Source organism: Babylonia areolata, chromosome 19 (genome assembly GCF_041734735.1).
Source record: "Babylonia areolata isolate BAREFJ2019XMU chromosome 19, ASM4173473v1, whole genome shotgun sequence".
NCBI classification, from domain to species: Eukaryota; Metazoa; Mollusca; class Gastropoda; order Neogastropoda; family Buccinidae; genus Babylonia; species Babylonia areolata.
Genome location: NC_134894.1, coordinates 50,490,904 through 50,504,513, shown reverse-complemented (window position 1 = coordinate 50,504,513; position 13,610 = coordinate 50,490,904). Strand labels below are relative to the sequence as shown.

The window sequence follows — 13,610 nt, the reverse complement described above, 5'->3', positions numbered from 1 at the left end:
ATATACAGTGGCAGATTCTCTCCAGTCTGCAACATTTCTGCGTTGTTCATCTGATTTGATTTTTTTTTTTTTCTCATTGAATTCAGAACATATTTCTTGTAATGATAATGTCTCATAACAATAATTAAGTGCTACTGACACTACTGAAATTAAGGATTCATGAAAAAAAGTTATAAAAGGGAAAGAAAAAAGAAAGAAAGAGAGCTAGGCCTCAGAAGTTGACTGAATCCATGTTAATAAATGTTAAAATATAAAAAAAAGAAAAAAAAAGATGACACACACACATACACGCACACACGCACACACACTGAACGCATACACCTCTCACATATTCACTTTTGTATCCTTTGTTTGTGTCATTTTTGTTGAGTGCTTGTGTTTGTCTCACGGACTGGCCGAGTGGGTGTGATGGATGGTGTCAACGGTGTGCATTGTGTACTGTCAGGTGTGTTATATACACTTTCATGTGGTATACGAGGGGTTGTCCTGGGGGCGATGTGGCGATCGTCCTTGACCGGCGGCGGAGAGGGTCACAGTGTGTCATTTCGGGGGGTGAGGGAGCGTGGGGGGGCGGGGGGTGTTGCCCGCCTCCTGTCCGGGCGTCGACTTTTTTTCTTTTTTTTTTTTCTTTTTTTTTCCATTGATTGGTGTTGATCCTGTTGTATGTCTTTTGGCGTGTGTGTATTGTAATATTTGAGATGATTTTCTTTGATTGTCCCACACGCAGGTTCAACAAAAGCTTTGAAACAGTTTTATGTTTATAAATAGCCGGTTTACAGTTTGTTTCGTAGTTCGGAAACGGATGTTACTGTAATGCTATTATTATTATTATCATCATCATCATTATTATTATTATTATTATCATCATCATCAGTAGTGGTAGTAGTTGTGAACGGTCTTTGCACTTTAGTTTTTTGTTTTCAACTTCTTGTTTTTTCTCTATAGAATTTAATTTCTGTTAATTCTTGATGTTGTATTTTCTTTGAGTCTTGGCTAACATTCGATGTGTAGGATTGGGACTTTTATTTTTGTGTCTGTGTGTATTAGAGAGAGAGAGAGAGAGAGAGAGAGAGAGAGAGAGAGAGAGAGAGAGTTTTGTTTTTGTTGTTGTTGTTGTTGTTGTTTTTTTAAGAGAGATGGATGACAAATTTAACGTCCATATTTTTTTTTCCAGTAACATGACTCAACATCAGTTAAGCAAGTGCAAAATTTGGATGTGGCTGTCAGTTTTTTCCTGACATCAGTCTCCAACAATGAAACTCAATAACAAATGATAAAATGATGTCAACTTATTTTTCCACATGCCTTGATTCAGAAAATGAAAAGTTGTATGCTTTTTCTTGTATGGGTGATTTATTCCATAATTGCTATTGATTACAATGATATACTTATGGAATGCTGGGTATTGGTCTTGGTTATGACTTCCATATGTTACTGTTAATGTTGACTGTATTCAGATAAAAAAAAATCTTTTTATGTATTTTTTTCTTTTCCATCTATTCTGAATTGTCATATTAAATTTATATACAAAATAAAACGGTGGTCGACCCAAGAAAGTCCGGGAAAACACACACACAAAAAAATAAATAAATAAAAATAAATAAATTAAATTAAATTAAAAAATAAAAAAATAAAAAAGACAGGCACGTTCAGACTACATAAGGAGTTTGACTTCACTCGGCATGCTGCTGGGTCAACTATCATATTAGATGTAGTTATTGGTGATGTCCCAGAAACAAGCAATTATCATTACAAAAGGACTGACCATAAACTGGTATGCCAGGCATGTGGATCAACTTTTAACAATTTTTACTGTCTGCCACAGGAAAATGAACCCCAACTGTGAAATTTTTCCTTGAAGGTATTGATGCCCAGAATTCTCTATTGACTTCATTCATATTAATGCTACACAGTTTAAACAACTTTGTTACACCACTGTATCACTTGATACCACCTACCAAAAGACAATTTAAGTAGTGTATATATATATATATACATATATATATATATATATATATATATAGCATGTATGCAGCATTGAATAATAATAATAATATAATAATTAGTATTTATATAGCGCTGAATCTTGCGCAGAGACAAATCAAAGCACTTTCTTATACACCAGTCATTCGCACACAATTCAACGATAAAATAGATGGTTTTCAACTACAACAAATCAATGATTTAAAACACTAACTCCCCCACCCCCACCCCCACCCCAAAAAAGAAACGAAAATGTGACTACAAGGCATCATTGTATAAAAAGTATAGGAGCATTAGTACTATTATCACTGATGTTGACACAGCTCTTATCACAGTCAGCCTCCAGCTTGAAGCAGCAGGAATCGGGTAACTTTCCAGTCATAGCCGCACCAATGGTGATTGGGATTGAGGCAGCAGCTACATTTCTGGGTGTACTTGGTATTATCAGTTCGTTCATGAATAAACAATTGCAATCGAAAACTGAGAAACATGATGAAATTCATGTGCTTGTCGAGTCAAAATCAAACACCGTAAATGATCACATTTCAAAAGCACTGACAGGAGATAAAATAACAGATTTTAGAATGATCTTGTCTGAAGTAGCAGTGAATGACAGCTGACTATGACCTAAAGCAAAAGTGGGTATTTCTGAGGCAGAAAAAAAGAAGTAATCCGGCAAGAGAGAGACTGAACAATGTTGTTGTGTGCAAAATGATTCTTGGAAAACAACAGTAAGTTTCAGTTGTTTATAAAATATACAACATAACTAACTAATTGGGACTGCAATTTAGAGGCAAATTTCCTATACATCTGACCGAGCTTAATCCTCTGGCTTGATGCCTCAAGTGAGATAATTAGTAAGGTCACAGTTTTACCCTAATAATTTACCAACTGGTAGTATAAGGACTGGGGTTGTTTTGGCTCGCTTCAGTTCAAAATTATGCGAGTTGGCCAAGGACAATTTTGGTGGCCCAGTACACATTATAGATTTTTCTCTAATTGGAACTCACAAGGCAGGCTTGTGACTTTGTGTGTTGGCTTGCAATGGAGTCTCAACTTGATGTGTGTCTTGGGTTGCCATAAGGTCTCAACTAGCATGGTTGCAGTTTTACCCTAATTTTTTTTTATGAACTAGTAGTATAAGACTGAGGTGTTTTGGCTTGCTTTGAGTTCATAGTTGTCTTCAGTCCTGAAGGTGCAGAGGATAATTTTGGAGGTTAACCCTTTGAGCCCTGACCACCGGTTTACCGGTGGTGGGGAGGGGTGGCATAATGCCTGGCCACCGGTTGAGCGGTGCGTAAACACTCATGTCGTGTTTTGCTATTGGTTGACTTATATTGAAGAGCCAATCAGAAAAACCGTAATATTCCGACGCCAGCGAACGCAGTACCAACATTGCCGCGCCCCTTCACTGTGTTTTGTGCATGTGCTTTGGATAAAAAAGATCGATTTCTACCATGAAGCATGCAGAGTCTCAACCTGACACGCCTCTTTTGATCAACTGATTCTGCATGCTCAGATTCATTTTCAACATCACTATCTGTAGCAAAATCATCCGATTTGAATTCCACCTCACTATCAGAGTAATCACTGTCATACTCTACTTCTGATAAATCATCAAGCATATCAATTACTTGCTGCGTTGTGTACAGTTGTTTTCTCGCATATTTTGTCCCTGATTTCTGCCCTGACGGGCCAGGTTGAGACTCTGCACGCTTCAAGTGTTTACGCACTGCTCAACCGGTGGCCGGGCATTATGTCATTTTTCTCTGCCACCGGTAAAGCGGTGGTCAGGGCACAAGGGGTTTAATACCAATTATTTGCAAATTTTGGCTCAGGAGCTCAGGCAGAAGGGTTAAAATTGCTCAGGAACAGAGGGCTCAAAGGGTTAAAACTGAAATGAGCCAGAATCCCAAGTCCTAAAACTACTCCATCTGTATAAAGCAGTGGCCTCATATAAAAGACCACATAAAAATATCTCTATCTCTGGTTTGGCAAACTTTCAAAAGGATCCCACTTGGTGTCAGCACAACCAACCTTAGGTTTGGGGATTCCACAGAAGCCTCTCGGAATGTCTTTATTTCACGGGTGTCAAACAAGCGAATCTGTCCACTCTGGTTGCCAAGCAGGAGCTGTGGAAACAATTTACAGTGAACGTGGATCTTGACAAACAAGACTATTGCACATGAACAAAAAATGTGACAGAGCATTACTGGAGACACTGCACCCAGACAGCAAGCAAATTTTCTAAAAATGTTTTATTTGGGTTTAATTTTTCTTCTCTTCTGACCATATACCCTGGCAAGCCATGCTGACACACTGAACAGCTTTTCACTTCACAAAAAAAAACATCAAAATTGAGCCGAACTTTACCGAGATATTGCTTCAAACACGCATAAAGGCAGTCGCCATTTGCAATGAAGTAAGTGTATGCAAATGTGTGGCTGGACTGTTGATAATCTTCTTTTTCTTCTTCTTCTTCTTCTTCATGGGCTACAATTCCCACGTTCACTCGTATATACACAAGTGGGCTTTTATGTGTATGATCATTTTTACCCCACCATGAAGGCAGCCATACTCCGTTTTCAGGAATGTGCAATCTGGGTATGTTCTTGTTTCCATAACCCACCTAAGGCTGACATGGATTACAGGATCTTTAACGGGCATATTTGATCTTCTGCTTGCAAATACACATGAAGGAGGCTCAGGCACAAGCAAGTCTGGACATATGTTGACCTGGGAGATCAGAGAAATCTCCACCCTTTACCCACCAGGTGCCGTTACCGAGATTTGAACCTAGGACCCTCAGATTGAAAGTCCAACGCTTTAACCACTCCGCTATTGCGCCTGTCGACTGTTGATAATAAAGTTACCCCTAAACATTGGATATATCTGCAGTCAGAAGTGAAAGCTTAATGAATGGACAGCATGTGTGCGGAGTTTTATTGCATTTCTTATTTCAACTGACAATCATCTTAGAACTCAGCACCCTTCGTCGTGACGTAGAGTCAGCAGCTGGCAGGTGGTTACCATCTATGCTATATATATCAATATCTATATCTAAATATGTATATCTATATCTATCTAAATAGATATTAGGTGACAAGAGAATGTGCTAGCAATCATGAAACAATAATTAGTGAATAAACACAATCAACAGAAATCAACAGTATTTGTGCTTTGACACAACCAATGTTTTCATTTTTCTTGAAATATCATGTTTTATATATGGCTGTCAGATTTCATTTTATGTGTTTCCCTTTACTGGCTTCCTTTATTTACCGCTACAGTGCAATAGATATGAAAATGCACAATGCTGTTGTGAAGACTTTTAATGTGCATGAAAGAGAATCACAGTATTGTGCTTCAGAAAATTTCTTTTAACTTCCAAATTGTCCAAACCGCATGAACATTTTAACGCATATACACTTCACATGTAAACAAGGAATTGCTGACACTAAAACTTAACACAACAAACAAATAAAAGCAATATGTGTGTGTGTGTGTGTGTGTGTGTGTGTGTGTGTGTGTGTGTGTGTGACTTTGTGTAAGTGTATATGCAGAATACATTTTAGAAATGTTTACTTCCAATGTCTTAAAACGTTTTTACTGTATAACACCTACAGCAGACATTTCATAAACATTTTAATAGTTCCAAATGTTTTTCAAAGTTTTCGAAATGTTTGTAGAAAGTTTTAGATGTTTTGAAAACATCCATGGAAAATATGACGTTTCAAGAAAACATTTTCAAAATAAGCAAAATTACATTTCGAAAACACTCTCTGGAAACCTTTGCATGCTGTCTGGGTGACTGACATAACAAAGAATGTTTAGGAATAAACTGTATTAAATGTAACAAGAATGTAGCTAGATTTTCATCAAATGTGCAGTCTTCAAACAGAGAGATAACAAAAATTAATAAGAAAGACGACCTTTCAAAGGGTAGGAACACATAGGAAAAGAGTGACCTATACACAGCCTGCAGATGACAGCCTCCTCTTTCCTATAACAAAGATTAAATTTTTACAGGTCTGAAAAGCCTGTAGTCAGATTTGGAGTTCCATTCATATTGCCATAATTTTTTTTCATTGAGGTCTGTGTATTGATTCGCAGTGCTAGAATCTCTCTCTCTCTCTCAATTTTTTTTTTTTTTAATAATTCTTTTTTTTTATATACAATTTGTGATATTCTTGACATTCTTGGTAAGTCAGTCACAACTCTCTTGCTTCAAATGTAAGTGTGACCAGGAATCCACGCTAAAACAATATTCCAATGACCATATTTTTTCAAAGTAGTATGTGGTTGGAGAAATTCAACCAACACAGGATGATTCACATTTCAGCCATAAATGGCCTAAAGAGCAGTCAGTGAGAGAAGACCATAACGTTTTTAGGTCAGATTGGTGAACCTTTTTTTCAACTGTATTGGTGGGGCTGTCAGGAGGAAAATGTTTTGAGAAGGGGGCACTTGCGCCAGATGAAAAAAATGCAGCAGACCAACCATACAACTAATACTTACCCATCGATCAGATTTGCTGGCCCAGTCCAGAGACAAAAATGGTGCACGTGACATAACTGTGGCTGTGGTGCTGGGCTGAGGACTCCATGTCCACACCCTGAAAAGCAACAGCCAAAGCCTTCATAGGTGATTCCTGCTGCTGACTAACAACAAAACTGAAATTGCCAGGAGTGAGACAGGGAGGTTTGGGGGTGGGGGCATGGGGTGGTTGGGGGGAGGTGTGGGGAGGAGGGTGGGAGGGTTACATATATTAATCCAAATCATATTTTTGTCCACCGCCAGAAACAAGTATTTGTCAAACTGAAAGTTGTGAGCTGGAAACATAATTATACCTTAAGCATCCCACATCAATCACCATTTCATTGTTTTACAATCACAATATTGATCTCTAAAATCAAAATGTCAAACTTTCCCTGTCTCCATCATGACTTTCTGAATTTGATAAATAAAAAACAAAATCACCAAACACATTTTCCCACATAATATGATATTCACTCCAGACAAGTCAACTTCTTTTCACAAAATCATGTCGGGATTGCATGTGTTCTTCCACTTTGAACACTTCAATCACAATGTCATCTTCTCCGTAACTCAGTAAGGGTGACCTGAGTGAGCACATTACCATAGTCACATACTAATATCCAGGCCTATTCAAACCTCTCTTTGCACGATATCGTTGGCACAGACACCAAAAAAAAAGACAAACAAAAAAAAGTTACTTATTGTCACAAACTGTGAAACTGCACACTCTTTTTCAATAACTACAAAAGTTTCTCTGAAAATGATTGCCAAAGTTCGCCTCTCACTGATCTATTCAGGAACCAGAAAAAAAACTCTACAGATGTACATGCAAAGTGCAAGTTCAGTTTTATGATGATGAACCCAAATGCAAAAGGCATGTATATCTGTTGATTTGGGTGACAGTTCATGGACATTATGCTCCAAGTGACTGGCCTTTGCACAAATCATTCTCTGAACAAAATTCAGCAGCCTCATTACGATGATATATTCTAATGAACTCAATGCAGTCCACATACACAATGCGCCATGGTATGCATAAAAGAAAGCCACTGAGGATGCTATTTATACAACAACAAAAACCCAACCACTTGGATGAATGCAGACAGTGCAAGACCTTCACACTAAGAACATAACACAACAGCCCTAAAGTATATACAAAACACAATAGTCATATTTTACATTTTAATGTTTTGGATGAATGAGATCTGTCTAAAATTCTGTTTCCAATAACATATCCAGAGAAAGACTGATGTCTCATCATAAGACAGAATGTTGCTGCTCCTGGCAATATTTGTCTCAATGCAACTTCCATACCAAAAATAGTTTTATATATATATATATAAATGCTATCAATCAGTGTGTGTCAATATGTCAGATGAAAGTGTTATGTTTTGTGAAAAAGAAAATAATTTACAGCAAAAAGACTGTGGAAACATCTTTTGTTTCTTCAGAATTTTTGTGCCCTTTCCAGAAGGGAAACAACTTATTTTTAAAAAGCCAAATTTAGTCTTGACAGACAAACCATTTCCAGACAAAAAGAATGTGTTTATGTTCACCACTGACATCCACACATAAATGCATACATTGATGTATACATATGCACACAGAGTTTAGGCTTTGTTCAGGACACCATGGGTCATTTGATTCACCACAAAATCCGTGGGTCATTTACAAAAATTAATGGATCAGAAGAACTAACACCTTGATCTTGCCTGTGGTACTGCCACTGGGCCACTCCACATGGCCAAACTTTGGAGCTGAATTTGTACTCTGTGTGTGTTTGTGTGACAGTATGTAGTGACCATGAGCTGCTGTTGCTATCATGATGAACACAGAAAATAGTCAAAACTAAACTTCATTCTACAATGCTAAAACACTGCTTTATGCCGACTACTCTGGATAGTGAATGTTCACATTATGTTCCAATTAATATAAAGGAAAAAGTAGAAACAAAAACAGTGCAGTGGAGCTGAAAGACATCAGATCTACAGAGTAAGGAGCATTTTCCTCTGCTCTGTGGGAATCCACATTTCAACAGCTGCAAAATATCTCTATATTTCTGAAAGTACCATACCAGCATAATGTGTGGATGTGTTTAATTCCATTTTTGTGTATACACAATAAGATTAAATACACTTACAGATAATGTTATCAATGCAAGTACATGTAATCTGGGTTATGGAAACACAAACACACCCTGCAAATGAAATATTATTGCTAAAATGATGAAATAAAAACTGCACTGCATGTAAAAGTGCGCTTGCTCATATCTTGATCGGATCTCGATTTTACTCAAAAGGACCACACTCTTGCAAAACATCAACAAAATTAACACATGAGTTGCCAACAAATGTTGATTAAATTCCTCAGATTCAGACTTTACAGATGTTCAGTTGTAACTGTTCTGAATACTCATTCAATCCTTCTCAACATTAGGTAGCTCCTTTCTGCAGCAAGCTCCGTGATAGACATTCTAACACATCAAAGACATTCTCAGTCGAACGGGGCTGGCAGAGTTAGCTATTGGCACTGTAATCCACATTTCACAACACACAAGTGATTATGCCTTTGTGTTAAGGTACCTTGTTTTGTTTTCAAGCTTAGTGCAAGTTCTCTTCTTTTTTCTTTTCTTTTTTTTTATGTTCATCTGCTATACATCAAACTGTAGAGAAACAACAGTGGCTTTTTTTCCTTTTGAATTTGAAACTGCAATGATGTGTGTTTTGCAGGAGAATAAGACAAATCTACAAAAGCCCTTTTAACATGACTGATTTTATGAAAAATTAGTAATACAAGTGACTGACAGGCAGCCACATTGATGGGTCTTTTCAAGTGATATGCGTCAATGACCAATGACTGACACAAGACCTAATTGATAGTAGATACATACATACAAAGATACATACATACACACAAAGATACATGCATACACACACACACACACACACACACACACACACACATGTATGTATGATAGTTATGTCCGACTATGACCATCAAAACTGTAGAGGAGGTAACTGCTGTCCCAAATATCTAGCCCAGAATTTGATTATAGAGGAGAATGTCTTACCCAAGTTACATCCCCACTCTCTTGGCTAAGAGGGTTTTAGGACAGTCGGCGATGGGGTGGTTCCCAAAGGCCAACTAGCCCCCAAGGCTGCAGCACTAAGAGCCAGTAAAATTTTGCCTCCTAGTTTGAGAGTCATAATCTTTCACAAAAGACAAAGCTGTAAATGACGTCCCATTACAGTGGAGAAACCACTGATCATACAACTCTCACTTTGCTGCTGGCCCGAATGTAAGCTTATGTCAATCTGTGATATAAGCTGAGCAGTGGGCCTATATATACCTACATACATACATTCACAAAGAAATGCGGCCAACTGAAACACTGGGTGATAGCCTAGTTCATGTACTGTTACCCTAATTGTCTTGTTTTCATTCTGTCATTTTTTCCCAAACGTTACTTGCAAAATTGTTGTAAACAATCACTTAACACCCTACCCTCACATATCAAGAAAATCATAAATACTGCAAAAACATCACATTCAAAATAATATCACACACACACACACACACACACACACACACACACACAGCCCCTGCTAAAGAAAGCCACTCTGGATCACAATAACCTCATAAGTTTTCACTCTGTACCCAACCTTGCTTTTGTGTCCAGAATCATTGAAAAAAATGTTCTCTCCCAACTTTCAGACCATTTAGCACCAAACAACCTGTTTTCATCTTTTCAGTCAGCATATAGATCTACCCATAGCACTGAAACTGTTTTGTTGAAATTAGTTAATGACCTGTTACTGTCTGTTGATAAAGGTAAACTGTCTGTATTAACTTTGCTAGATCTGTCGGCTGTGTTTGACACAATCGACTACAGTATACTCCTTTCAAGGCTTGAACATGTTTTGGGGATTCATTCAACAGTTCTGAACTGGTTTTCTTCACACCTATCCAAACTTTCCAGACTGTCTTTGTTAACAACTGTAAGTCTGATCCAACCCTGATCTCCTATGATGTGCCACAAGGTTCTGTCCTGGGTCCCGTTCTATTTCTTCTGGACACTGCTCCTCTTTCTGATGTCGTTTCTGGTCATTCTATTCTTCACCACTCTTTTGCTGATGATACTCAGCTACAAAAGTCTGCAAAACCTAACAAAGTACACAGTCTGATTCCATCAATGCTGGGTTGCATTCCTGATGTTAAATCCTGGATGACATTCAAGAAAATAAAGTTAAATGATGACAAAACTGAAGCTATGATTATTTCCTGTGTAAGAATGTCCACATCTACTTCTTTTCCTGCCTTCATTGTGGTTGGTGATGCCACAGTTCAGTTTTCTAAATCAGCAAGGAACCTTGAGTCATTCTTGACTCAAACCTCAGTATGCACGCTCAGGTAGTAAATCTGATACTCATAGTAAATTGTGAAGTTCATCGCATCAACTCTATCTGTCAGTACCTTTCTGTTGAAACTACTAAAACTCTTATTTCTGCTTTTGTGCTGTTACTAATCAACTACTGTAATTCTCTTCTCATAGGCTGTCTACATAATCTTCTTCAGCAAATTCAGTATCAGTATCAGTAACTCAAGGTGTCACTGTGTTCGGACAAATCCATATACTCTACATCCGCTAAACAGATGCCTGACCAGCAGCGTAACCCAACAATGCTGCTTGTCTGACTCTCAGAGTCCCACGTACTGATCACATTTCTCCCCACCTCCCCATTGAAGTGAGAATTAAATTTAAAGTTGCATGTCTCTGCTATTCTGCTTTCCACTCCACAGGACCTACTTTCTGACCTTATCAGTGTTTACACTCCCTCAAGAAAATTCTGCTCTTCCTCTAACTTTTACCTTTTGAAACTTCCTTGTATCAATACATGAACCTATGGTGAACATTCTTTCTTCTTTGCTGTTCCTCATATCTGGAACAACCTTCCCCATCATATCCGTGCATCTGATTCTATATCTGCTATCACTAAAAACTCATCTTTTTAAAATCTATCTATAAGCACTCTCAGCTTCCTTCTTCTCCAACACCATCCATGTCAGCTCATTTTGGATGCATGAAGAGTGGGAGGGGGTGAGTGGGGGGGAGGGTGGGGTTTCCAGAAAGAGTGGTCATGAATGATTTATGTAATTTGTAATTTTTGTTTTTCATGTAAAGCACCCTGAGCTGTTAGAGAGAAAGGGCGCTATATAAATGCACATTATTATTATCAATATCATTACATGGTGGGGTAAATAAACAAAATGGTCATACACATAAAATGTTACATGTCTGTCTGAGTGCGTATGTGTGCATGCCTGAAATCTGATTGAATAACACAGGAAACAAATGATGACTGCCCAGTAGCAGCCGTCAGTTGGATCTACTCAGGTAGCCAACCTGTTCTGCAAATAACCCTGAGTTTGTAAAGTGCTTAGAGCTTGGTCCCTGACTGAGGATAGGTACTATATAAGTATCCATATCATTCATTCATTCATATATATACATACACATATACATATATATATATATATATATATATATGAAGATATGAAAGGATGCTAATTAAAGATTTCCCTGACCCACTTTCCAGGGACTGAGAGGAACGAAATTTAGCACAGTTATTAGTCTTTCTCTACATAGGTACCACCAAGGACAACACACTTCTCACATCGCTTTATGCAGGTGTGAAGACCTTGTCTGTAGAAATCTGCAGGCTGTGCCAGAAGCCATGACTTAACCTTAAAAATAAGTGTATCATCATCTGGGATCTGCTTGCCCTTCTTCTTCTTTTTCAGCATTCCTAGGCCATGCTCAGATGGTCAGTCCAAAGGGAATGATGAAGACTGCAGTCTGCTCGAGCTCTGCCGCCACTTCCCACAACTTGTCCTGGAGCGCTGCGGGACTGGGCCTCAGCTCTTCGTATACATGCCAGTCTTTGCAGGACATGGGCTGGAGTTTGAGGAGTGATGTTCCACAGACACTGATCTGTGTGGGAAATTTTCAGTAAACAGAAATGGCAGAGGAGCTGGCAGTGGCCTGTGTGGAGTCTGAAAATGATGATTTGCTGAGCTCAACCCAGTTGATGGATGGAGGTAGATATCAGATGGTGCGAGATCGGGAGAGTAAGGTGGGGGGTAGGGGGCAGGGGGGAGGAGGTCAGGAAGGATTTCATGACCACAGGACCCTCCTTCTGTCTGGGCAACATGCAAATTGTAGACTGGGATGTTGTCTTGCAGAAGGTGGACACCTTTGGTCAGCATGCCACGCCTCTTGGTTTTGATGGCCTCCAGCAATTTCTGCAGCAATAAAGTGTAGTATGTCCTGGTAACTGTGGTACCCTTTGCCAGGAAATCCATCATCACTACTCTGTGCTGGTCCCAAAAGACCAGGAGCATGACCTTGCCTGCTGAGGGTTGGACATGTGCCTTCTTTGAAGGTGGTGAGTCAAAATGCTTCCATTGCTTCGACTGGGCGTTAGTCTCTGGACAATAGTGATGGACCAATGTTTCGTCCCGAATGATTAGTCTGTCGAAGAAGTCCCCCTAGTTTTCTTGGCACATGGCCAAAAGAGCCTGGGCGCATGTGACTTGTTCCTGCTTCTGGAAATGTGCGAGCAACAAGAGAATCCATCATGCAGACAACTTCTGCATGTGCAAATGGTAATGTGTGATTTTTTCCACAGAGCCCACACAGATCTTGACATCTTGTGCAAGCTGGCGAATGGTTATGCGGCCATCCTCCAAAACAGCAACCTCCATTTGCTGGATTGTGTCTTCATTAATGGTGGCCTGTGGTCACCTGATAACGGGAGCCATTTCCAACAATGTCCAACCACACTTGATGTCTCTTTCATCTCATCGAACGTCTCCCTTGGTGTGCAGCCTCTCAAGTACAGAAACTTGATGATCGCTCTGCATTCAACTGGCTCCATTATCACACCTTACTCCACCATAGCACCTGTAAAAGAGAAACTGTCACAAGATCAGAGAACCAAATTACCATGTGAACTATAGAGATATGTGTTATCATTACACATGTGCAATTTCAGCCTCCTTCAATAACCGGTCAGGGGAAATCTTTA

At 38.9% G+C, this 13,610-nt stretch overlaps 1 protein-coding gene across 1 annotated transcript in view; it reads right to left on the bottom strand.

Moving 5' to 3' along the window:
• LOC143293824 (WD repeat-containing protein 91-like) overlaps nt 1-13,610 on the bottom strand; it is a 155,701-nt gene that overhangs the window by 74,400 nt on the left and 67,691 nt on the right. The window contains exons 9-10 of the mRNA XM_076605092.1: nt 6,502-6,598; nt 4,021-4,115 (exon numbers count right to left, since the gene is read on the bottom strand). Of these exons, the coding sequence (XP_076461207.1) occupies nt 4,021-4,115; nt 6,502-6,598 (192 nt within the window). The remainder of the gene's footprint in view (nt 1-4,020; nt 4,116-6,501; nt 6,599-13,610) is intronic.